The sequence below is a fragment of the Dermacentor variabilis genome, chromosome 5 (genome assembly GCF_050947875.1).
Source record: "Dermacentor variabilis isolate Ectoservices chromosome 5, ASM5094787v1, whole genome shotgun sequence".
NCBI classification, from domain to species: Eukaryota; Metazoa; Arthropoda; class Arachnida; order Ixodida; family Ixodidae; genus Dermacentor; species Dermacentor variabilis.
Window position 1 is genome coordinate 36,388,290 of NC_134572.1, and position 27,558 is coordinate 36,415,847.

The following is a 27,558-nucleotide window of genomic DNA, read 5'->3' on the forward strand; positions in this document are numbered from 1 at the left end:
ACTCACGTCACTGAACTGCACAGGCGTGTAGAAAGATGCCAGCGTCACTAACCACAAGTCTTCTGCTACAAAGCCGGGCGCGAAAAAAAAAAAAAGATACGACGCGCAATACATTGCTAATCTTACAACACTTAACAGTACGCTTGCATGCTGTTGGCACTAGTGATTCGCGATTTCCTTTCCTGTTTTCGTTTAGTTCTACACCCCCCCCCTTTTTTTTACTTTTTTTCCCGAGAGACCTCGAGAACAAACAGCAGTGATGGGGAAGTGCAGCGCTAGACGCAGACGTATAGCAACTGGCAGTGTGCAGAAGTTTTCTGCGAGAAGGCACTGCGCTACACCTACATTTCCAGGTTCGCTTTCAGCGATTGCGTCACTGCCACCCCTTGCTGTCAACGGCGTGACGATGTACAGGAGGCAAGGCGGATAAACGTGCGCGGCACTCGACGCTCACCAAGGCATTACGCGTGTTCCTACGTACGCGACGAGACTTTTGTATACGCACACAACTCAGAAACAAGTTACGAATGCCACTGCCATTTCCAGCCTCTAGACACTCGCATGACACTGAAAACCAATACGCTGGAGAGGCGAACAAGTAATCGCTAGTTCGCTACTCTTTGTGAGTGAACGTTGCACAGTAGGGCTGGGTGTCACTTGCAAAGCATGTGTTCACCGGCGATGCAATGCAAACAGCCAAACAAAATTAAAAGGTCTAGGCGAGGGCCTCAAACTAGCACCGGACATTGGGCCGCACGTGTGCTAAAATCGAGCATACATAAAGCTTCGTGGTCCTGGTATGAAGCAAAGATCACTTCTTTGTTTGCTTGTTTTAAACCAATCGCTGCGCACACTATAAACTTCAATGTTGCAAGTGTTGCACAATGGCCGCTATAAAAAAAAAAAAGTATCCTTTAAGGTCCACTGACTTTTGTCGTCAACTTGCGCACTGTATATACGCGTCTCTGCGAGTCACACTGCGGCATATTCCGGTCAAAGGCGAAAGCGTCCATATTAGTTTCACTTCACTGAGCGGCAGTAAATACCCAGGAGCGTGATCACCGGGGCCGTGTTTTGAGACCGAGCGCGTGGGAGTGCTTGCTAAGTCGCTGAAAGACATTTTCGCAGCTACGAAAAGTTGCTGCCTCAGAGGAGCCCGTGTTGAGGAATTTCCGGCCGTACTGCGTCAGAAGCTGTCATAAGGAAAACAGACCCTGCGCGGATTATGTCAAGCACGTGCCTGTGGTTGCGTGCAGGTGTACACGCGTATACACCGTCACGGACGATAAGTGAATTCTGTAGCCTGCGTCCTAACCAAACAGGGTAAACTAATTTTAGCACGAGAAAAATCCTGGCACCACTCGCATGATAACAGGAAATGATTTCACGGGAACTCTGAAACGCACTCTTTTGACTTCATTCAAGTAAGTTTACTGTGTCCGCCCTGTCGTTTTTGTTCTATGTCGTCGTCTAGTTAGCGCCGCAAATCTCTTTGAATATGATCTATGAACTAGCTGAAATAAAGATTTTGGTTTTATTTCGTTTCTATCACCGTTCATGTCTGTATACACTACTAACGTCGTAGTACACAGAAATTCACACATTATTTTTTTTTCTCCTCTACGGTTGCTGTTCTTCACTCCGTCATTTTGTACTCGATTATTCACTCTGGCTACGTACAGGTGACACGGCTGACGAGGGATGCCGGTATAAGTGTGCGTCCACTTCCTCAGGCCATGTGAAGTTCGCTCGGACATTACGTTCTCTAGTCAGCCATTCTACTGCGGCATCCTTTCGTTGCAGCGGTAGCGCGAGACAGCGGGCGGTCCGAACACTATAAGCTCTTTCCGCTAGCATCTTAGCCGAAGGGCATAAATGTGGGACTGGTCTAGTTGGAAGTGCGCGATACAAGCTGTAATTGTATCGAGGCTAACCGACGGTGCCAAGGGCGAACACAGTAAAGCAGCAGCCGTGAGGAGCAGGCGGACAGACATATAATGAGCGATCACTGCCATAATTCCTCTCTCGAGAAAAGACAGCAATGGTCCTCCAACAGGTTTTTTTCCATTTCGATCATTATAGCCCTGAGTGCCGAGCACAGTACCTCATCGGAAACATTGTGCACAGGGCAGAGAGAGAGAGAGAGAAAAAAAAAGAAAGGCTAATTATCTTGCAGAAACGCGCTGGCTGGACGCCCTGCTGGCACACTATACAACTGATACGTAGCACAGCAGCGTTGTGCGCATACGTGACGGACGCCACAGCAACAGAACACCGGCATCTGGAGTCTTCGCGGAAAGCCGCTGTCTGCCGCGCCTTATAACGCCACCGAAGGAGCACTGTACGTATTCGCTTCGCCGGTAACGATAAAAAACAAAACAAGAACGTACTTATTGAGAAGCGCATCGCCAGCATAATGGAATACAGCACCCGCATACAATGTCCCGCTATTTATATTCCGCGCTGTGGACGTTACCGAGGCGAACAGCGCATATTCAACGCATGGTAGACGATGTGATATAAAAGAAAGACACAAGGAAACAATACGCTCGAGCTCGTGAGCTAACGACTACAAAGCGAGCGCGCAGAGTCGCCGATCTCTTTTCGTCCACTACGGCATGCAGTTGTCTGCGACTCGCATACCGCGGACACGTCATGCGCATAGAGAAGGCTGCGCTAACGTCGTATATTCGCATGAACGTGGATGAAACGAAGAAATATAACGAAGAAAGAGTTGGACCTATTGGTGCAAGCAAGGGGCGACGGGACGGTCCGACACGAGGTCGGCTTAGGGGAAGGCGATGCAAGTCACTCGAAAAACGGAAACATATTCGTGCCACGGTATGAGTCAGAGGTCGCAACAACCAAGGGAGAGAGAGAGAGAGAGAGAGCTGCTTGCATGATTTCCAAGTGCCTTGTATATATTCACGCGATGGCATTGTTACCTCACGTAGTTGATCCGCCCTCACTTAGGGCTATACTTAGTCGAAATGTTCGGCTGTCCCTAAGTCAATGTGAGCGCAGCAATGGTCTATACTATACACATACGCCAAAGGTCGCAAGAACTACAGCCACCTGCCGCGGTAGCTTAGAGGACGCATATGCACTGCTGCTAAACGCGAGGTCGCGGGTTTGATTCCCGACCTTATTACGATGGAGGCGGAATGCAAAAAACAATCGCGTCTACCGGACTTAGCGTGCGCAGAAAAGAACCCCAGACGGATTAACATCAATTAATCCAGAGGAATCCATTACAGCGTCTCAAATAGGTTTCGTGTTGTTTTCGGACGTTAAACCAGCAAATAAAAAACCTGCATGCAGCCATTGCTCCGCCATATTGACACGTCGCTTCCAGCCGGTCGTGCTTCATATTAGAATTTCGACAAAGGGGGAAAAAGTTTCCTGGGCCCGACGTGAAATACAGCCGAGGGGGAGACAAACACCAAGCCTGGGGTCATGCGGATCGCAGACAAAATCTCTGGCCTGTATGCAGGCCTCGTGTTCGTGACCCCTCGATCAGGTTCGCTGAGCACGACTTCAAATGCACGATTTCATTAAACTGCGCCCCCCCCCCATTTCTTTCCACTCCACGAAGAAAAAGAAACAAAAAGGTTGAAAAAAAGCAGAGGCAGTGATGCTTCTCACAGTATAGATACCACAACGCTGAGGGGCAGAGGGCGGCATTCTTAGCGGCTGCACACGCCCCTTCATACCACTGACTGCTTTGCGTTAGCAACCCCGAGACGCCGTTTTGCAGCCTCGAAATTAGCAATTATACGCGATGCCGTTGTAACATACACGCATGCTCACGTTATAACTGCTAGTTCGGCACACAGTAACAGCCACATGATTGTATCTGATAGATATGCTTGGCCCCGACTGACTGTACGAGTTGTCAGATGGCTTCTCAATACGAAGAGAGTTCAGGTGTCGGCGTGATCCACTGCTTAACAGTATTTCAGCGCATGTTAACAGCTCTCTGCACAGTCAACCATAAATTCCGAGGCCAAGCATAGCTGTTTCGCTCAGTCTGCAGGCTACCAAGTTCCCGTTAAGATTACAGCACGTATAATAAACTGTAATCGCTAACTCTCGAGAGTATTTCAGCACCGCGTAGAAGTGTATATGGCTGAAAGACGAAGACGTATCCTGGAGCATTGCTGCTGTTCCACAACATACATTTATGCCATGTCTACAGTTCAAAGCTATATGCAACAGTGAAGTGCTATTGCGATGCCGACAGGTACCCACGATTCGCTAAAGTGGTGCCCACTTTCGGTGCGATGAGAATTATAAATTACGATGAAGATATTGTGCTGCCCGAATTGGCTGCATGTAGATAAAAAGAAAAAAAAAAGAAAAAAAAGGAGAAAGCACTCTATATGAAAAAGGTCGCACACTGCTGATACCCTTACGTCTATGAATAATTGAAAAACAGCAAGCGGCTAATAGCTCTATGACATCCCTTCTGCGCCTTCGTGACAGTAAAAAAAAAAGGGAAAAAAAAAACTGGCAGGCGCGCGTCAAGGCAAAACTTTACCATAAGCAGAAATTCTCCCTATAGCTGAAAGGGCAGTATACATCCGGTCGTCCAAGTTCCACTGCTGTCAGGCCCCCGATGGCTAGCGCAAGAAACAATACGATAAGATAATGCTACACGACTATAAGCCTTTATATGTATGCGCATTTTCATGACTGTGCGGTAACAGAGTTGTTTTTTTACGTTTCAGTTATCATTTGTCAGGTTCAAAAGTAAACAAGAGCGACCGAAATAAGCGTGTTGCGCGTAATTTCGATTTCCTAGCGGCCCAGGAACGCGTAAACTTGCATGTTTAATAAGCGGTTACGATAACAAAGCGAAAGCGCTAGTTTTACTCGATCTCCGCCGTCGTTGCAATGCATGCGTGGAGAGAGAGAGAGAGCGAGAGATAAGCGAAACCGGAGATGACCGACGGCGTGTTATCGCGTGGCCGCCGTCGTTGAAGGCGCGTGCGACCTTCCACGCGGGCAGGTGACAGGGCGGTACGCTGATAACGTCGACAAGTAAGAGCACACAAACACCGACGGATGACTCTTCCGGCCCCACCGTGGACTGTGGCGACTGCCCTTGGTTCCAGCTCGGCAGCGTTGATTGTCCTAAACTCATAACGCCCCAAGCCAGCATTAGCAGAGAGTAAAAAACTTAATATTTTCGTGCTCAGCACAGCTCTGCAAAAGACTTTGCAAGAAAAGAACTATATATATAAGAGAGAGAGAGAGAGAGGGGGGGGGATAAGGATTCTTCGCAAAAACTGGGACTCAAAGGACTTGCAAAAGCAATCTCACGTCTCTGTTGTACGTGGTGCTGCTGGCGTAGTATGCGATCTTGCCCATGAATCGCCGTGTCAAAGGCACGTTGGCCAAATTGCGCTAGCAAGGCTACATATACTCCGTGCTTTATTCAAGCCTATGTGTTTGCTGCGGTGTAATATCGTAATGCCATCTATAGCAAGCGCTCGGCGAGTGACTGCTGTTGCCTCCGTGGTTTCGGTGCGGACGTTTGTGCTTTTCCAGTCATATTATTTTTGCGTGATTCGGCATATGACACACAACAGGTTTCAGACAGGACGACACGAACAGCTAGCTTTCTCAAGCACGACGCCAGCTCTGCGCACATCTCAGAGGCACATATGATGCACAAGAGCACGGCTTCACAAACTTGTGCAAACAAAGTACGAATTCCTTTTCGCAAGTAACTAAGTACATAGGTATCGAGCGCACTTCAAGGAAAAGGAAATTTCGTACATTAAACCTGTTGAGCACTCAAGTAATCTAAGTTTGTGATTCGTTCTAAAAAAGAACACGCGTAGCTGCGACAGAAGATAATTCTGACCTCTTGAGCGAAAAGATTTAAAATAAATGTTCCTGTTGGACACTAACTGATCATGGTAAATGAAGTAGAATACATTTAATCAGTCACGATACTGTCAGGCCTCTAACATCTTTAAGTTTGCTGTCTCTAAGTAAGCTGTGGGGGATGCCTTTGAAGTGAATTATAAACGTTCCTAATTTCCTTTGGACGTTCGCCATTTTGCTGATATTAGACTTTATAAATGGGTCCAAGATTACCGCCGCGTATTCCGACATCGGTCAATTTACACATGCAGCAAAATGAGAACAATTTGTCCAACTTTTATTTCTGGCCAGGGAGAGTACGTTTGTTCGAAAAGCAGTGCAATCTTTATGAGTAAATAATTTTTAGTTTATTAACTAATTTGTGTGTGATTTCCTCAACTATCCACAAGTGAAAGCTTGCATGCACGAGCATGCAAAAAAAAAAAAAAAATACTAGAAGCTTTCCGTTAACTTTCCCCTGCTTACATCAGAGTTTTGAGGTGTCAAATTAAACGTGCTGAAATTGATACATTGGGCTATGCGGGGATATATAAGATTTGTATGCAATGAGTTTAATTTCCGCTGTAAAATTCTGAAGTACTGTTCTCATGTATCGAAGTTTCTTCAATGCGTTATTCTGAACGTTGGCAATGCCTTCATTCTATATCAGGTCAGACGACAACCCAGTAAGCACTCATATACAGCTTGAAACTTCAACAGGACACTTATTGGCGAGAAAGTACGGAAACTTCTAACAACTAGGTAGGTCAAGCTTATGCGTACGAGAATGTACGACAAGCGAAATAGTTTTACGACACGCTTTCAATGCGTAATATACGCACGTTGACGTACCGCTTGTCGAGTGGCGACCCTGCCTTTATTATTATTATTATTATTATTATTATTATTATTATTATTATTATTATTATTATTATTATTATTATTATTATACAGTGTACGTTCCGTCATTCGTAAACGGCCTCAGAAACATCGTGCTTTCCTCAACGCAATGGACGTCTTGACGTTACATACCGTATTACGCAAACTTGCGCATGCGCAGGAAGTTCTGCGTACACATGCGCTTTAAACCAGCTAATAGTGCATAGGAGGCTTTTAACGCACGCAGGACTCCTTTTACAGGCGCATTTCATATGCATGGAAGACAGCCAATTAACCACGTGACCCTATGCAAGAAAGCGTCTCGATACGAAATTTACACAAGCGGCGAGATCTCATGAGCGCGAGTCAACGTAACCAGTTTCGCAAGAAAAAAAAAAGGCTTCCAGCGAACTGAGATGCGCCGCACTAGCAACGATGCGTCGTACTGACAGGCTCGCAATACGCATGGCAATTTCCGCAGTATAAGCGCGTACTTCAAAGAACAGGATTAACCATGACAGCGTGAGGCGACAGCAAAATTTTCGCGAACGCTAAACGCAAGAGAAGCGCAGTTTGGAGGCGCTTATCACGGGCAGACAGCAGGGCCCGTTTTGAACCGCTTCCAGCCGGAAAGACTAACTGTATGACTATACACTGCTAATCCGGCGGTCTAGGTAGAAGCCGGCGAGACAGTGAAAGCAAAGAGAAATAAAGAAGTGAAGGCTTAGCTATGATGGATGAAGCCGCGACGGATATCGTATACATAAGGAGACATCCCACTCAGTCTGGAAATGTCTGGTTGAGACACGGGTGATGCCGGTTCACGTTCACAAGCGTTTTTGTCATGTAAATTCAGAAGTGCTGCCATCAACGACATAAATGATGAAGTTTGAAAACGGATGTCGAGATCTATACTAGAGGCATAGCTTTTATATTCATTTATTTATATTATTATTTTTTTGCCCCGGCATAGCTTCACAGGTGACCTAAGCACGCTGCACGCTCCATTTCTTCTATGCACAGTGCGAAACGATTTGAGGGTCATGAGACCCTCGATACTGGTTGTTCACTCCTATACAACGATAAGCTCTGCGGCTGGAGAGAGGGCAATGGAGGTAGTGAATCATCGCAATCACGAAGGGTTCACTTGAGTATATAGGTGAGATCGATTGAAGTCCCAGTACCCACTTTCAGTTCACTTTAGAGAGAACGTGCGGGCTGGACGTGGTTTGACCATAAGTTTGGACCGCGTATATTAATTCTGTAAACTTAACTACCTGCCTTCACTTGGAAAGTTACACGTTTAAGATACGAGAGCGAATAAGAAAGTCCCTATTTTTTATTAGCCAAAATAGTATTCTTGTATAGGAGGGAATAATCAGTAACGAGAGTGCCGTTTAATAAAAAGACAAGTTCTAGCCTAACAGCACCGCTGTCACATGCTTCTTTCTCTATTCACTCTGTACGCTCTGTACGGAATTGCCTACTGATTGTTTATACGGTTGACCGTCCAGAGTAAGCGATTCAGGAAAGTAAAGACGGGAAAACACGTACTAGCCATATAGCCAACGTCTCTTAGTTTAACGGCAGCAATAAAAAAATTCAAGAATAATCAAGGCCGGTTAACCCCATGGCGAATGGACGTCTGGAATTATAGCATGCACGCGAACTGTTAGCGCAGCAGTGAACGTGGGCTGCAATGCAGAGCTGAAACAGCAGGATAAAAGAACGAAATCTCTCGAGAATTTCGCAACTCCCAGCTACTACTTCAGTCAGGAGAAACGACAGGGAGATGATGATGCTCGTCTCGCCGGTTGGTAATCTTATCTCAGGGCATGCGTTCAAGGAGCTGAGACATGCTAGGAGAGTTGCAGCCCGGCATACTAAAGGGAGGGCGAGATTGCGTCATGAGTGGCCATGAATGTGCCGAGGGAGCGTTGCCGCCGCGTTGAAAGCTGCAGTTAAGAAGTTATAAATATTTAGTAGTAACACTAGACGCGCCCATAGCGCATTTCGCAAGTATCAGGCGGCGGACGCACGAGTGATGCAGAAATAAACTAATGCACGTTTTCCGCGTGAACACACAGCTCTTAACAGGAACGAGCTATAGGAGAACGATTGGAAAACATAAAATAAACTCGGAAGTTTTGCACCATATAGACTAACAATGCAAATGAAGCTACGGCAACGCCCTTGCTTTCCGAGGTGTCCCAAAGGGGAGAGAGAGGTTGCGAAACCTACGTCCCATCCAGTGGCGTAGCTAGGTCGTCTGGCACCCGGGGCCCTTAGCTCTTCTGTCACTCCCCCCCCCCCCCCCCCCCTGGGTGTAGTCGAGGAAGGCGAGGATATCGACAATGGTCGGGTGTCTTCAGATGTATATGACACCCCCCCCCCCCCCTACTGGCCCCGTGCACCCGGGGCCCACGGCCCCCCGGCCCCCCCTGTTGCTACGCCACTGGTCCCATCGAACAGAAATCCAACTGCAGCGCGATCGCGAGTCCGGTGTGTTCACACATTCGCTGCGAACTTTTGCAACCGCAGCTTGTCAGGCGAGGCTCATATACGCCTATCCTCAACGTCGTCCTTGACAATGCAGTATAGGACAGTGAAATGACAGGCGATCGTCGATAGCACCGTTTGTTCCACGATATCAGTACATAATGCCGAAGCCTTTTTCAACGGCGACACTACAAAGAAGTGAGGCCTTTGCCTGAATGTATATTAACAATATGTCATGCAGGCTGCTTCATTTCTTTAAAGCTGCATGGTTCATCCACTTGTTCCCACTATATCTGAAACAAGATCTTGGAGACCATACTAACATCGGAATCATGAAGGCGTCATGTGTACGTTGAGAAAAGACTGATCTATAATTTTACGACAGCGGCGGAGCTGTAGAGGGCCTTGCGACGTACAGCTGATCCAGATTTTGTGAAAACAAAGTCTCGACCGCAAGGAAGTCCACATATTTCGCGCGAACGGAGGAATACGCTGCCAACATAGCAGAGATGCGGGGCAATATACCACTGATCTTTCACTTAAGTGGTCACCTGGTCGGTTGCCCTCTATGGTTCGCAGTACTTCAGCATCGTGACAAGCTCAAAACCATGATAGGCTGGATGTACGCGACTGAAGTGCCGAAAACGAGCAATATAAACCAACAAATCGAAACTCTCCGCTGCACAAGGAGAAACTCGGTGACGTTCGTTATGAAAATGAACAAGTTATTCACATTTCACGCCACGAGAGGAAGATTTCTGAGGCGTACTGCCTATTCGACGAACCGTGTGTGTACATCATCAGCCTATTTTATGTCCAGTGCGGGACAGAGGCCTTTCCCAGCGTTATTACCCTTGCAGGCACCGGCTGACACGATCTTATGGCTGCAAAACGTGGTTCGCAGTATATGTAGATGGGTTCGTACCCATACAGAAATGAACATGTTTTGCTACTACTCTGCGTACTGTGGAAGGCCGAACAGGTCAAATTGATTTCGCGCTTTACAGGAAACAGTGTTCGCTAGCACCGGACTTGACAGCAAACTTGCAGATACAAGCACCGGGAAGGGAACAGGCAGAAAAAGAAAAAAGCGTGTTCTACACCAGGAAAACTTTGTCAAGTTTTTAAAAATTTATTACTGTTACTAACATTCTTATTTCTTTCTTTTTTAAATTCTGGCGTGCGATTGCGTTCGCTGTTCGGTTGCGAAGGAAGAAATTGACATGTTCTTGACATACAGTCGATCCGAGAAGCACGACGGATGTGCAGCAAGCAGGAAGTTGCCACAACGTCTGTAACGACAACCCGGTTTTCTCAAGGTCGCCGTTCGGAGGAGGCCGCTTGTTTGTAAACGCACACATGTGCGCCCGCGTGTCGCCTTCACACTGTCCCGCCGACGGTTCGCGGTAAAGGCTCGTTTTCAATACATGGAAGGGGGGCCGATCGATGAATGTGACGACCGCAACGACGGCGAGAACATTGCCTCTTTCAAAAAGGAAAAATTTACGCACAACCAAAGGGCGGTTTCACTCTATTTTACTTTTGAGTAGGCAATGTATGTACACGTTTGTAAACATATCTGTTTGTGAACAAACGGGCATAGTACAGGCAAAAAGCCGGCGACTGCGTTGACACTTCAACGCTGTTCGCCGCTTTCAACCATGTTTGGATCCGACTGCTGGTACGATCTGTTGGGAACTCGGCGCTGACGCCCGTGGTTGTACCTGGGTCGCAAGCCCCAAGGGTAGCGTTGGCCTGGCGGCCTGGGGTACAACTCGAAGCATCCGAAGGTCCCGGCAAAGCATGAGTCGACTGGTAACAACGAAACAACTTGTTTATTTTAACATCGCAAAGAGTTGGCGGTCAGGTTTGACCGTAGTAGAGAGACGGGAGAGCACTTCACTCAACAGAAGAAATCGGAGCCCTCCTTTTGGCGTCCGGGGGCAGCTGTTTTTATACTCTCGCAGTTGAGGGCAAGAAGGAACCCCTCAAAAGACGAGCACGTGAATGTACAATGGGCTAATGGTGACGCACACTGTCGTAGCGATGCCGTAGCACCATGTCGAGCACGATCTCGTAGCACCCTGTCGTGGCGCTGCGCACGATCTCGTAGCACCCTGTCGTGGCGCTGCGCACGATCTCGTAGCACCCTGTCGTGGCGCTGCCGGTCGGACACAATGACTGTAATGAGAGGATGGTCCCTGCTTTGGCATCGCCTGTTTCGGGCACAATGCCTGGAACGAGATCCCTGCTTTGGCATCGCCTGTTTCGGGCCCAATAACTGGAATGAGATCCCTGCTTTGGCATCGCCTGTTTCGGGCACAATGACTGGAACGAGATCCCTGCTTTGGCATCGCCTGTTTCGGGCCCAATAACTGGAATGAGATCCCTGCTTTGGCATCGCTTGTTTCGGGCACAATGACTGGAATGCGAGGAGGATCCCTAGGCGGTCGCATCGCCGCAGACGCGCCTGGAAACACCTGGCGATGAGTGTTGCGGCGACGACGATCGGGCCAAAATGTCTGCCGCCCCGCCGCAGTCGCGCCGGCAAAACCACGTGTCGCAGGCGAAACGCAACAGACCGCCCCGCCGGGGGAAGGAGATCCCGATGGACAGGGGACTGCATCCGCTGTCCGGAGGGATGTCGCTCGATGATGCTCATAACCGAAGTCGGGCGTCCCTTGACGTTTCTTGAGCGCAGCGCACAGAGAAGGCCTCGTTCTCTCGTTCAGGTTCGCACGGGACACTGCAAAGTGACTTCGGGAGAGTTCACATTTTTGTTCTCGTTCCCGGCAAGCGTTAGAACTACGCTGAAAACTCAACCGCTCAGTCAGCAAGCACGGCACAACCCTCACTAAGCCCTGCCAGGCTCTTTCCCCTTTTTATACCACTGCCTAGTTCCTTACAGTAGTCTAGCATCACTCAGAACGCGTCCACAAATTGAAAAATTGCACTAGAAAGCATATCATCACTTTGAAACACTAAACAAAAGCAATATGTTAAAAAAAATCCTGCCTCAGGAAGAAAAACATCAGTAACAAACAATTTTGAGGCTGATTCCTACGTTAGGGGCTTCGACTTAAGCCATCGGCGTTACCGTTGAGACTCCCCTTTTTGTAACGCACCTCAAAGGAATATTGTTGTAAAGCGAGGCTCCAGCGCAGGAGGCGGCCATTTTTGGGAGAGATGGTCTGCAGCCATTGGAGAGGGCAGTGATCCGTCTCAATGATAAACCTCGAGCCGGCTAGATAGCATGACAATTTCTGAACGGCCCACACGAGACACGCACACTCTTTCTCGGTGGCGCTATACGCCTGCTCACGACTGGTCAGCTTACGACTAGCATACAGGACGGGGTGTTCTACTTCTCCATTTTCCCGTTGGCACAGTACAACGCCCATGCCTCGCTCACTAGCATCGCACTGAACAATGAACCCTTTTGTATAGTCTGGCGATCGTAGCACAGGCTGGCTTGTTAGGGCACTCTTTAGGGCGCTAAAAGCTCTTTCCTTTGTCTCGTCCCAGACGACTGTTTGAGGCTCTGTCTTTCTTAGAGCATCCGTCAGGGGAGCCGCGATATCAGAGTACCTAGGGATGTACCTCTGATAGTAGCCGGCGACACCCAAGAACGACCGAATATCGGTCTTGGTGCGCGGTTGCGGAAAGTCTCGCACAGCGGCCACTTTTATTTCAGAGGGGCGGCGACGACCCTGACCAATCACGTGACCGAGGTAGACAACCTCGGCCTGTGCTAACTGGCACTTAGGAGCCTTTACTGTCAAGCCTGCTTCGCGCAGGCGGGTTAGCACTGCCCGCAAGTGTGTCATATGCTCAGACCAGGATGCGGAGAATATCGCTACGTCGTCTAGATACGGTAACGCGAATTCTTGCTGTCCCCGCAACACTTTATCCATGAGGCTTGAAAAACAGTATGGCGCGTTCTTCAAACCAAAACTCAACACTTTAGGACGGAATGTTCCCATTGGTGAAATGAACGCCGCATACCTACTAGCCTCTTCTGTAAGTGGAACCTGCCAATAACCCCTGACAAGATCTAGGGTGGAAATAAACTGAGCGCTACTAACTTTCTCAAGGCGCTCCTCGATGTTAGGGATCGGATAAATTTGATCCTTAGTGATGGAATTAAGCCTGCGGTAGTCGACGCAAGGACGAGGTTCCTTGCCCGGTACCTCAACTAAAATCAAAGGGGAGGTATAATCACTCTCACCTGCCTCAATAACACCGAGCTGTAGCATTTTCTTTACCTCAGCCTCCATAATATCGCTCTGGCGGGGTGACACCCGATACGCCTTGGATCGTACTGGCTCTGTGGAGGTAAGTTCTATATCATGAGTAAGTACAGAAGTCCTACCAGGCCTCTCAGAGAACAGACCCTGAAACTCTTGTAATAGCTGGTGTAGTTCGGTTTTCTGCTCGGGCGACAGCGGTGCTTTACTGATAAGGTCACTAATGACTTGACCGGTGTCTTCCCTGTTCGTCACTGAGCCTAGTCCTGGAAGCTCGACTGGAAGCTCTTCAGGAACGTTTACCATCATGCACACCACTGCTTCCCTTTGTCTATAAGGTTTGAGCAGATTACAGTGGTAAACTTGCTGTGCTTTCCGCTTTCCTGGCAGACTTACCACGTAGTTAACGTCCGACAGTTTCTGAACAATTCGCGCTGGGCCCTCCCACTGCACGTCTAGTTTGTTGTTTAGCGATGTGCGCAATATCATGACCTCATCGCCAACCTCAAAACGACGGGCCCTGGCTGTCCGATCATAATAAACCTTGGCCCTCTGCTGGGCCTTTGCCATTGCTTCACCTGACAACTCCTGTGCCCTTCTTAAGCGTTCGAGGAGCTTAAGTACGTACTCCACCACGACTGGGTCGTCGCCCCTACCTTCCCACGATTCTCGAAGCATGCGAAGCGGAGATCGAAGCGAGCGACCGTACACCAGTTCAGCTGGCGAAAACCCCGTAGCCGCATGCGGCGCGGTCCTTAAAGCAAACATCACCCCAGGCAGACACAGCTCCCAGTCAGTTTGATGTTCAAAACACAAAGCTCTCAACACGCGCTTCATGACGGAGTGGAGCTTCTCAACGGAATTCGACTGTGGGTGGTACACTGAGCTGTGTAACAGCTTTACCCCACACCTTTCGAGAAAAGTTGTCGTCAAAGCGCTAGTAAACACTGTGCCCTGATCTGATTGGATTTCCGCAGGAAAACCAACTCGCGCAAATATGGACAGTAGTGCATTAACTATCTCAACTGAGCTGAGTTCTTTAAGCGGCACTGCTTCAGGGAACTTTGTCGCTGGGCAGATCACAGTCAAAATGTGTCTGTACCCCGTGGCTGTTACCGGCAGAGGTCCCACAGTATCAATAACGAGCCGTCTAAAAGGCTCCGTAATGATAGGTACCAATTTCAACGGCGCCCTCGATTTGTCCCCTGGTTTGCCCACCCGCTGACAAGTGTCACATGTCCTCACGAAATGGTCTGCGTCCCGAAAACACCCTGGCCAATAGTACTCTTGCAAGAGACGGTCCTTAGTTTTCTTAACTCCTAGGTGTCCGGACCACGAACCCCCGTGTGACAAGCGCAACAGATCCTGACGATAGCATTGAGGCACGACCAGCTGATCGAACTCCACTCCTCTTCGGTCTAGATACTTCCGGTACAGGACTCCCCCTCTTTCCACAAAACGCGCAGTTTTCCTGGCGATACCTTCTTTGACATTGCAGCGCACGTTTTCCAGGCTGCCATCCTTTTTTTGCTCGGCTATCAAAGCCGACCGGCTGACTTTTAGCAACCTATCAAGTCCGTCTGACGTAGGCGCGATGAGCAAATCAGTAGATAGCTCTTCTAACTTTCCCGCGTCGGGCGTTTCCTCTCCAGTATCTGGCGCCTTTAACGTTACAGACTCAAGTCTATTCAGTTCGGGCGTGCTCTGAATATCAGCTTGCTGCGCCTCTGACCCTTTTTCGTTGTTTGATAACGTCGGCCCCGCAACTACCGCCTTTGCAGCGAGCTCCCGAACCTTCGATCTGGTTAAGGCCTGAACACTAGCTTCACCAAACAAAAGCCCCTTCTCGCGCAGGAGGTGATCGGACCTGTTTGAAAATAGGTACGGGTACTGGGGTGGCAGCATAGATGACACTGCGGCCTCCGTCTCAAGCGCTCCGAAAGGTCCTTCAATAAGCACTTTTGCTACCGGCAGACACACGCTATGAGCTTCCACGGCTTGCTTGATCCATGCGCACTCGCCCGTGAACATATGGGGTTCTACGTAAGATGGGTGAACTACATCCATCGTAGCTGCGGAATCGCGAAGCACTCGGCACTCTTTCCCGTTCACGAGGAGGTCTCGCATGTAAGGCTCGAGAAGCTTCATGTTCTCGTCCGTGCTGCCTATTGAAAAAAACACAACTTTTGGTGTTGTTTCCGGACACTGCGCCGAAAAGTGACCCGGCTTCTGGCACGTATAACAAACGCCCGCTCGCCTCATCTCGAACCGCTTTCTGCGTTCGGCTTCGGCTGCCGTCTCTTTACGTTTGGTCGGATTGCTTTCACTCGCATCCTCACTACGCGTGTCCCCCTTAAATCTCATGGGCGTGAACCTTGGCCTCTCAGACTTGGAGCCAAATTCACCCTTTTGACCGTCCTTAGCTCCGCGAGCTCGACGCGTCACAAACTCCTCGGCTAGCTCAGCGGCTCTAGCCACCGTACTCACGTCTGGCCTATCCAAGACCCAGTATCGCACGTTCTCCGGTAACCGACTATAAAACTGTTCTAGCCCGAAGCACTGCAGAACTTTATCGTGGTCACCAAACGCTTTCTCTTCTTTGAGCCACTCCTGCATGTTCGACATAAGCCTATACGCAAACTCTGTATATGACTCACTTTTGCCTTTCTCATTTTCCCGAAACTTCCGACGGAACGCCTCCGCAGACAGCCGGTACTTTTTTAGCAGACTCGATTTTACTTTGTCGAAATCCTCTGCCTCCTCTCTATCCAAGCGAGCGACTACGTCGGCCGCCTCGCCGGGTAACAAAGTGAGCAAGCGCTGTGGCCACGTTTCCCGAGAGAACCCCTGCTTCTCGCACGTTCGCTCAAAGTTAACCAGGAACAAACCAATGTCCTCTCCAAGCTTAAACGGCCGCATCAGGTCAGTCATTTTGAACAATACGCGTTCTCCTGCACCGTGTGCCTGACTTCCATTACGAGCGCGTTCCATTTCTACCTCAAGACGCTTCATTTCCAAAGCGTGTTGACGGTCACGCTCTTGTTGCTCTCGCTCTTTCTGTTCTTTACGTTCACGCTCTTCTTTTTCTTTTGCAGTCTCCCTCTCTTCAATAGTCTCAAGGCATTCCGACAGCTCGTCATCCTCAGCCTCTAACTCAAGAATAGCCTTTAGCAGTTCAGGTTTTCTTAGTTTGTCTGAGACATCCAGACCCAACTCTCTTGCAAGCTCCAACAATTTCGGTTTGCGCAACGACTTCAAATCCATGGCTGCTCTGAATGCTGCTTTCTCTACTGCTTACTATTGTCTTGCCGCAAACTAACCCGGCAGCAACGACAACCACAATTACCAGCTCTGTTTCTAACACTAACAAAAGCCTGGCAAAGCTCAGAAGAAGAAAGTCCCGCACTCACCAAACCTCGCAGGCAGGAATTCCGCGCAGTCGTTCCGCTGCAGGCAACCAGTCGTCACACAGGGCTCGTTGCACTGCTCCCGGATCGTCGTTGAGCTGCTCAGCATACTGTCAACTGCATCTCTTTGCTGCTGGCCTCCGTTGTCGCGATCTCGCCGCTGGCAGACCGTTGTTTGAAGTCGTAGGCGATCTCACCGCTGCCAACCAGTTGTTTGGATCTGACTGCTGGTACGATCTGTTGGGAACTCGGCGCTGACGCCCGTGGTTGTACCTGGGTCGCAAGCCCCAAGGGTAGCGTTGGCCTGGCGGCCTGGGGTACAACTCGAAGCATCCGAAGGTCCCGGCAAAGCATGAGTCGACTGGTAACAACGAAACAACTTGTTTATTTTAACATCGCAAAGAGTTGGCGGTCAGGTTTGACCGTAGTAGAGAGACGGGAGAGCACTTCACTCAACAGAAGAAATCGGAGCCCTCCTTTTGGCGTCCGGGGGCAGCTGTTTTTATACTCTCGCAGTTGAGGGCAAGAAGGAACCCCTCAAAAGACGAGCACGTGAATGTACAATGGGCTAATGGTGACGCACACTGTCGTAGCGATGCCGTAGCACCATGTCGAGCACGATCTCGTAGCACCCTGTCGTGGCGCTGCGCACGATCTCGTAGCACCCTGTCGTGGCGCTGCCGGTCGGACACAATGACTGTAATGAGAGGATGGTCCCTGCTTTGGCATCGCCTGTTTCGGGCACAATGCCTGGAACGAGATCCCTGCTTTGGCATCGCCTGTTTCGGGCCCAATAACTGGAATGAGATCCCTGCTTTGGCATCGCCTGTTTCGGGCACAATGACTGGAACGAGATCCCTGCTTTGGCATCGCCTGTTTCGGGCCCAATAACTGGAATGAGATCCCTGCTTTGGCATCGCTTGTTTCGGGCACAATGACTGGAATGCGAGGAGGATCCCTAGGCGGTCGCATCGCCGCAGACGCGCCTGGAAACACCTGGCGATGAGTGTTGCGGCGACGACGATCGGGCCAAAATGTCTGCCGCCCCGCCGCAGTCGCGCCGGCAAAACCACGTGTCGCAGGCGAAACGCAACAACCACAACCACTGCTAAGTAAGTTTCCAAAACTCGGCCAAGACTATTTGAATCTTGCCTGCCGAGAAAGTTTACTAGTGTATTTTCCTTTTTTTGATCTCATGGAAGGCGACGGCGACGCCATCACATCGTCATGACATCACACTCTGCAGTATGTCATATATAACGTATTGTCTTGTCAAGATGACGTCAGAGTATGGCCTGAAACCTTGATGAGGTGTTGGCTAGTACTGCTGGCAGAAAAAGCTTTGTCAGAATAATTAACACAGCAGAGGTAAACATAGCTGAACTGAAAGTTTTCGAGATTTCATCCACTCAAAGACAATACATGATGATGGGACATGACTCCCAAAAGAAGACTCGTTCGTGTGCGAAATTTTCTTATTTAGGCATCCTTTCTTTCTCTTCTGAACTGGTACAGTTATAACAGCAGCAGAAAGTTACGTCACTCCGCAGCGATCAATACTCAAGATGTTGATATCTTTTTTTCCTCCTCATTTTCGCCCCCACTATGCCTCATTGACTTATCGTACCGAGATTCACTTGCATTTTTTTTTTGTTGTTGTTGTTGTTATCGCGGAGGAGAAACACCTCATTTAGCGAAGTTCAAGCGCGGCAGCTGAATACGAACGGCACTCAACGGGGCTCCACTAGAGATAACCTAAAATACCTGCACTAGCTCAGACGCCGCACGCAAAGTTAGCAAAGTGAAACAGTGCAAGGCGCTTTCTTCTTGGCACACGGGTGAGCCGCCATGGAGGCAGCGGCGCGGGAAGTGCCTGTCAGCCGGTTTGCTCCACGGGAAACTAGACCGGTCAAAACTGGATGGCTGCGCCGGCGACAAGCTGCTTCCACAGTCCCGGCCATCAGCTGCTGTAACACAGCTGCAACGGCAATTAAAGCGCTCGCAGGTTAACGCGAGGGCGTATTACATGAGAAATCGTTTGGATATGATGCTTAGAGGCACCGCCTATTTGTGAACAAACACGCGCATTGCACCAGCTGAACAGTTGTTATGCTGCACGCACCTATATACCGTTGGTAACGAATTACGTGTTAACAAATCGTAGATGCCCTAATCCCACACCTGTCAGTATGTGTTATCGCGCCGAAATAGTTCTCGCTTAAAGCATTTTTATTTCTCAAACCGCTAACGAACTTGTCCTGTAACTCCTTACTGCTGTATGCCGAGTTGGCTAAATGCTGAGTACGAGTTGAGAAGCATCCAGACGCGGAAAGCACTCGCGCTGACCCCGTAGCGCAGATACTTTACGTTTGTTGTAGGAACCTAGCATGTGAATCAAACGCCCTGCAGGAGCAGTTTCTTTTGCCTACACATTTCTGCTCGTACGTACAATAACAAAGCAAGAACACGAAAACGGCAATCTGGGAACAACGTACCAAAGGTACAAGAAAGAAGCAAGCAAACAAACAAACAAAAACAAAAAAGAAACCTTTCCAGCAATTTTATCTCAAGACTCGATGAACGCGCATGCTTGAATAACTGTGTTATTTCTAAACTATGGTCTGGCATACGGAAGTTCAAAGCAGCTGTTCACAAGAATTCATAAGAAAATGAGAACACTACTTGTATAAAAAGTGAAACACGCATAAATGTTTCAGCAGTTGCATGTGTTTCCTTGTGTCATGATTATGAAGAGCTTTCAAAACCTGCGATTATGCAGGAGTTAGGAGTAAATGCTTGTTTACAAACCACGCAACGGAGCTGCTGTGTCGAACAGCAACAAAGAATCACGACGTTGCTCTGAGATCGTTGTGCTGCGCGTTTATGAAAAGGCTTGACTATCCAGCAAAAGTGACAGTTCATCCTCTAAAATGATGCAAGGAAAATGAAATCAGAAAGGAAAAACAAAGGAGCGATTTCTGCATAAAGCAACCGCTTTATACGCCGGCTTCCTTACCAGCAAGATTACATTACGTGTTGCGTCAGACTGCTGCCGTGGCCTCCGTTCGAAAGACGCTCGGAGTTGCCCCAAATATGATCGAGCCCCAATCGTCGACGGCAGCGGAAACAAGAGGCCTGTGATCGTCGGCGTAACGCGAGAATCGTAGCGAGGCGCAGCTTATGTTTTGCTGCAACGAAACGCTCGCACCAACACAGCTGAAGATGTTATGATATTGCAACATATATTGCCATTGCCCTAAGAGTAAATAAAAACACGTCTTAAAAATGGAAGTTCAAGGCGAACTGCAGCCTCTTTCGAGAGCAGTTCAATGCAGTACGGCACTGCTACCTACTACTCTCTTCACGAACGCAGACAGCAGTGCTATCATACTGCTATGCTCACGAATGCAGCCACTTGATGCTCAGCAACATCCGTCCACTTGCGCGCAAATGATGGAACAAGACATGAAACCGATCAAACTACCAACTACAGCATCAACACGAAGCGGCGCTGCTCAGCGAAGCCAGATCACCTAACCATGCAAAGAACCATGCACCTAACCCACGCACAGGAGCTGTAAAATTTTCCATCCCGGGTGTGTATCGCCTTAAATAGCGAACGAGTACTTACCGAAATCGATGAACTGCTTGATGGACAGCGGCGACGGGTGGAATCGCGAGTATTTGTCCAACATCTTTCCGATGTCCTTAAGTAGTCGCGTTGTGATTCTCATGTTGGGCTAGGCTGGAAACGTTCGTCAGAGAAGAGCACCACGTCGAATTTCTTGCATTCGGGGAGCGCAGCCCTGCAGCGCGATGTGGGTAAGCAAAAAACGCTCACTGAGTCGGGGCCACCTCACTAGTGCATTCGGCTGCTCATTGTAGCTGCTTGACTTCGCCTGTGGGGAAGATTACCAGGTGAATGTAATGTGTCACGTGTGGCTTCGACGTCACTGCAAGGCTGTCGTCGGCAGGCGTAAGCATATGAAGAGGAGGTGTGTCTACGTTTGCACTTGGGGATTGGCCCGCCGCGGCAGCTGACGAAAGGGGCTCGACTTTCCACGATTGATCGCCCAGGCAGCCAGGTTCAAGATGGTGTCCGCCACCTTAGAATCTAAAATTATGAAAAATTGCTTTGTTAGAATTACTGATGCAATAAAATATAAAAATATAGAGATACGTCATAAAATTCTGCAAAAAATAAAGAACTTTTCTTCGTAAACTTACAATTATTGTTAACAGATGGCAGCACAAATCAACGTGCGGATGTTCAAAAGTGGCGCTGCGAGCGCATCACTCAGTGTAGCAGACAGCAATTTCTTTACCGGCTATTTAGGCCCGTGTTGAAGCTAAACAAAATAATTATGTGATATTCTATTTGCTTAAACTTACAAAGGCTACATAGGTAGCACTCCACTGATTTTTTACCCGCACGGTCGTCTTCCTGCCCAGTAGCAGTCAAGGGAATGGCTGATTGCGCGTAAAACAACAGTCATACGTTGTACTCACCGTACTAATATGAGTATTATAGCAAATAAAATAAGCTTCTGAGACGCAGAGTTCATTCACCTGCTATCAAAAAGGGGCTAACATTTTCCAGAAAACATTGCATATTTTTTTCTTTGTCAATTTGATTGAAGTTGCGACCATGCACATGGCGCGCGTCCCCTCCGAGCTTCGATCGTTACGCAACGAAAAACAAAATGGGTTCATAACCTACGTAATGAGCACCATCATCATCAGCCTACATTTATGTCCACTGCAGGACGAAGACCTCTCCGTGCGACCTCCAATTATTCCTGTCTTGCGCTAGCTAATTCCTGCTTGTTCCTTTGGCAACAATTCTGTAGCTGTAATGGTCCACTGGTTATCTACCCTACGCATATTACATATGACCTGCCCAGCTCAGTTTCTTTTTTTGTTTTCTCTTAACGTCAACTTCAATATCGGCTATCCACGTTCGGTCTCTGATCCACACCACTCTCTTTTTCTCATGGGCATGTTCTCGGCTAAATTGTTTCTTATGTTCAACTTTTTTGTTTTGTATCGTCAGGCGAAGTTATCGGAGCTCGAGCTAAGGGCACAATCAAAGGGAACATTATTCTCACCACTATAGTATCCAAATTCAGATTATAAAATATTCAGGGTTCGACGTTATGTATGCTTTCACTACCATGTGAGGATGGCGAATGTAAGCGCCAGAACAGGCGCGCGATTAATGTTTGTCTTTTTTCTGCTTTTAAAGGTTGCCATTCTTGTAGAATATTGAGTATATGAAGTTTACACACAGTAGCGTAGCGACACTTCGTCAGTGCACAAAAGGAAGGAAGGAAGGAAATCAACTTTATTCAGGTCCTGCAGGCCACGAGAGCTTTGGGCTCTCATGGAGTGGGCGTCTCCCACGACGGAACCGGGAGGTTGAGTTTCCTGGCGGCGTCGTGGACCTGCTGGACGGCCCAGAGTTGGGGAGCGAGTTCTTCGCTTCGGATTGCTTCTTCAAACTTGCGCTTGTCCTGTTCGTAGTTTACGTGAGCTTGCGAGAACGGCCAGAGTAAATGATATACGTTAAGGGATGCGTTGCAATTGGTGCAATGAGACTTGTCGTAGAGCTCAGGCATGTAATGGTGTAATCTGTTTTGAGTGGGGTATGTGTCTGTTTGTAGCATTCTGAGTGTAACCCCTTGAGCTCGAGTGAGCGTGCGGTGTGGCGTGCTATACTGTCTGCGTTGTAGATAGTAGTGTTTAGTGATTTCATTGTATGTAGTGGGCGCGTCCTTATTCTCCGAGTGGTTGGGTGAAGCCGCGCGGTCTGTAAGCGCGCGCGCAGCCTCGTGTGCCGCCTCGTTAAGGTTGGGGACGTCGCCGATCTTTGGTCCTAAGTGTGCCGGGAACCAGTATACACAAAAATTGCTCTTACAATGACGTCATACGTCCACGAATGTGCCGCATCACTTCACTAGAAATCGCTTCGAGTGGAATAGACGTTACGTAAGTGCAAAATTAACCAAGCACATTCACTGCACACTGCATAGATTACCAGACTTATATGTGCTGATAAGCGTTATTGTTTTCAGACACTTCTGTTAAGCAGTGCGAATGATCGAGCGCCGCTCTTCATCCTGGTTTTCTTTAGGCAGAATAAGCTTGGCGTAACAATTACATTTTCTTTTCCATTTGCAGGAAAACGTTTATTTATTTCTGCAGAAAAAACAACTAAAAGATGAGCGGGGGGGGGGGGATAAAAGAAGGTGGCACCTTGTTGCGGTACTTGGGAAGCCTGATCGAAGTAGGAAATTTTTTCAGTGGGAATTGCTTCCCAATGGCTGAGAGTGCAAACATTCGCTATAGCATGATTCAGCATTGCTCCACGCACTCTCAATTCCATGAAGTTCGTTGCACTGTTCAGCAGTCGGAGCACCGCCGCTGCTGCGTACATTTGATTTGAATAATTTCAACCGCCTGAGGGGCCTTTAAAGTGCACTTAACCAAATCTGACTGGCACACACGCTTGCGCATTTCGCGCCCATCTAAATGCGGTCGCCGTGAATCGAACCTGCCACCTCAATCTCAGCAGCGAGAGCCGTCTAAGCCACGGCAGCGTGTGGAAGAATAAGACGATCCGAGAGACTTGGTTATCTTTTAAATATCTACAACCATATGATGAAAACAGACAGTAAATCCACATAGAGTACATGGGAAATTAATTGATATCTTTAATTGACATGTAGAAGTAATGAGGAAAAGGAATGAGGACGAAGATAGAACTCCCCGCAGGTGGGAGTCAAACCCACGTCTGCCTCGTACGCGTGCGCGGCGCTTTGCCAGTGTTAAGTTATCGCGGCAGTAGCTCTCCAGTCCACTTTCTTGGGTATTGTGTATGTGTTCGAGATTAGCCTGTAGCGAGTGTTTAACCAGCGCCAGTAATTTGGTGAAACCGGCGGCGCTTAACTGGTGAAGCACCGCGCACGGGTTTTCGAAAACAACCACAGCACAGGCGCGGCCACAGCGTTCGTTTTGGAAAGATGCACTCTTTTATATTCGCAAGCGTCCTCCTCCCTCACCACCCCAGAAAGAAAAAAAAAAAAAAAGGAAAATCAAATACGCACAACCAGCGGAAAGCTAAATATCATCACCGAGCGCACTCATTATTAGAGCGGTAACTCTACTACTCCAGGTACAAACCCAGAAAACGCCTGTAAATATGACCTTCAAGCTTAGCCAAGGTGAAACTGGGAACCGGCGGCTGCTGCGTACGCCACGTGGGCGCCAATATCTTGAAAGCGATCTCCGATGTGGAAAAAGTGCACCGAATAATGGTAGCTTCGTATGTGCTGTGCTTTCGACGCTTAGTTCGCGTTGAAGCCAGACGCAGCATGAAGTCCAATTCGTTCGCTGCTACTACCGCGCCGAGTAGCGTCTATGTGTTGTTTTGTGGTGCCATTGCAGCTGCCGTAGTCGCTGACGGCGCCGAACAGCGTCTGTGTCCTTTCCCAATGCAACCAAAACCGTGCTATCGCTCGACAAACTTGGTTTCACCGCGTTCAACCACGAGAATTTTTATCCTGCAGGGCTGTCGCTTGCAATGGCTATGCTTATTGTGGCTATAGTATACACGAATAAGAGCAATATCCGCGTCGTTACTGGCGGTGCAGTCATCAGCCGCTGTCAAGGAGCTCCAAAATCTCGTGGATTTTGTTCACCGCTTCCCCTATGTGCGACCAGATAGGAGACGTCGAGCAAACTTGCACGTAAAGTTCACTTGGTTATCATCGCAAAGGTAAGCCCTTCCTGGAAGTTATTGTGTAACGCGTGGCGTTTCAGGAAGCGCCCGGCATAGCAGGAAAGGAAATTTTACTTCTACTCGTCGTCTTCCTGCGTGGCCACATTGGTCTTCTCGGCTTTTGGTGACCTTCATCTGTACTTACGTCAGAGACGTTAAAGCAGAAAAAAAATTGCCGACATGGGCACTCTCAAGGCAAGTGCGCTTGTTAGATACTATAATAATTAATGCACTGATTAATTTCATGCGACAATGACAAAGATATTCTTCAAACCGATCTTAACGCTATTAACACATGGTGTTCAACATGGTTGATGACTCTTAATACAGCTAAAACGAAGTTATTATCATTTACTAGGCGCAACCACCGTATTCCAACATCGTATGTAATATCTAACAACATAATTCAACTTACAACTTCATATAAGTACCTTGGTGTTCACTTACAGTCTGATCTAACGTGGCATCATCACATCCGCCTGACGTTGGCATCAGCTAACCGCTCTTTAGGCCTCCTCAAACGCAACCTTAAGCATGCTCCAGCTAAACTACGCAGACTAGCGTACATCACATTAATACGCCCCAAAATCGAGTATGCATCAGCCATCTGGGATCCTTTTCAAACATATATCACCCAAGAAATCGAATCACTGCAAAACCGTGCGGTCCGTTTCATTTTTTCTGATTATTCACCCTATACTAGCATTTCAGCACTAAAAGCTCGCGCTCAGCTTGACGACTTATCTCATCGCCGCAGAATTGCCCGCCTCTCACTGCTGCACAAACTTTATCATCATCCGCACCTTCACCATATCTTCGAACCAGCGACAGCCTTCTTTCCACGCACAGACCATATCTTCAAGATAAAACGCATCAGTTGTCGCTCAGCTAACTATGCTAACTCCTTCGTTCCCCGAACAATTGTTGCATGGAATAACCTACCATCACACATTGCTACTCAAACCGATTTCGCAACCTTTCAGGAACTTTTACGCAATAGTTACATGTAAATATCCATTATGTACCGTTTCTTCATACGTTGTTCAGTGTATATATTGTTTTGATCATTGTCTTACCATTCTGCGTGCACATTGTACAAGTGGATTCATGTTTAATTAATTTGTTAACGTGACAACTGAAGCAGTTTAGAGCAACACCCCGTTTTACTTCTTTTACATTGTACCTATTTAATTCCCTTAATTTATTTTCTCTGTCAGTTTTGTATTTTCTATCTGAGTTTCACTTGCCTAATGTATTTCGTATATTGTGTTTCGTATATTGTTTACTTGTGTATTTTGCTAAATATTGTACTTTTGTATAACTTTTGTGTTTTCTTTTGTAAAAATTTTGTATAACTTTTGTGTACTTCAGTTGTTTTTTCCGTAACGCGCAAAGCTCACATTTTTTTTCATGTATCGGTACCCCCTATGTAATACCCCTTCGGGGGCCTTTAGGGGTATTATGAAATAAATAAATAAATAAATACTTGTTGGCACTATAAAGCAGAGAAACACGATCCGTACTTCCGTATTAAGTGGAAGATGTTTTCGAGATGCGGGAGGCTGTACGAAGCGGCTGTCTGCGATTAAAGATAGCATTTCTTAAACGACTGCCATCCACTGACATTCTTTATTACAGTTATAAAGCACATATAAACCTTCTTATTATTTTCTTGGCTTCGTTGGCTGTTTAAAAAAGAAAATTAGGGTTTTACGTGCCAAAACCACTTTCTGATTATGAGGCACGTCGTAGTGGGCGACTCCGGAAATTTTGACCACCTGGGGTTCTTTAAAGTGCGCCTAAATCTAAGTACACGGGTGTTTTCGCCCCCATCGAAATGCGGCCGCCGTGGCCGGGATTCGATCCCGCGACCTCGTGCTCAGCAGCCTAACACCATAGCCACTGAGCAACCTCGGCGGGTGTTTGCTGTTTTAACTTCATATGGTTGTTGCGTTAACAAGAAATTGAGCCCCTTGGTTTATTTGATATTTCTTAGGTTTTGTCGGTTAATCACTTTCGACGGAAAAGAAAAAAGAACCAAGAAAATAAAAACGCATGGATGCTGTGGGACTGCCACCCGGTGATACCGCTCCACCCACAATAGCTGTCCACATGTTGTCCCTGATCGGAACGGGGCAGTATACCTGCGAGTGGGCAGGACTGGTGGACAGGCAATCGCAGCGCTTGACTGGAGAGAAACGATATTATAAGGAAGATCAATCAATCAATCAATCAATCAATCAATCAATCAATCAATCAATCAATCAATCAATCAATCAATCAATCAATCAATCAATCAATCAATCAATCAATCAATCTCAGACAGGTAAAAAAACACAAGAAAACGAAGAGGGAACAAAATAGGAAACAATTAAAAGGTCACGTCGCACTTCCGATGCTAAAAAGTTGCAAGAATACAAGATAGCAGACGTATGAGTGCTTCCAGCCGGCTGCAAAAATGTTTTGATGCACAGAATTCGCGAAAAAGGCTTAAAATATTTTTGCAGCCCGCTGAAAGGCTGCACAAATATTCCGGTGCGCAGAATTCGCGAAAAAAGTTTGAAGCGAAGCACTAAGGAGAAACACCAAAACAGTTTAGACGGGTGAACTACCGTTTCGAGAGTAAACCGTTGTTAATTTTGCAGCGAGAGGGTTGATAAGAAGAAGAAATCCAGGAATTATGGACATTGACCTTTCGTCATTCTGTGGAATTTAACGGCAGTGCACAAGCGTAACTGAACGAGCACAGCCTTTACGAAATTATAGTTCAATATATCAACCGAGTTTCACAAATTTCAACTAACAGCGCCGAAAGGGTACTCGCTGCTAACAAAATATGCATATACGGCACTGGGGTGTGCGAATATTTGAA

The 27,558-nt window shown here is 47.8% G+C and overlaps 1 protein-coding gene across 1 annotated transcript in view; it reads right to left on the reverse strand.

Annotated features, from left to right (window-relative positions):
* The window catches only part of Pdk (pyruvate dehydrogenase kinase), a 60,981-nt gene extending 40,074 nt beyond the window's left edge, over window positions 1-20,907 (reverse strand). The window contains exon 1 of the mRNA XM_075692139.1: window positions 20,538-20,907. Coding sequence (XP_075548254.1) covers window positions 20,538-20,640 — 103 coding nt within the window. The 5' untranslated portion in view covers window positions 20,641-20,907. The remainder of the gene's footprint in view (window positions 1-20,537) is intronic.
* Window positions 20,908-27,558: the final 6,651 nt, after the last annotated feature.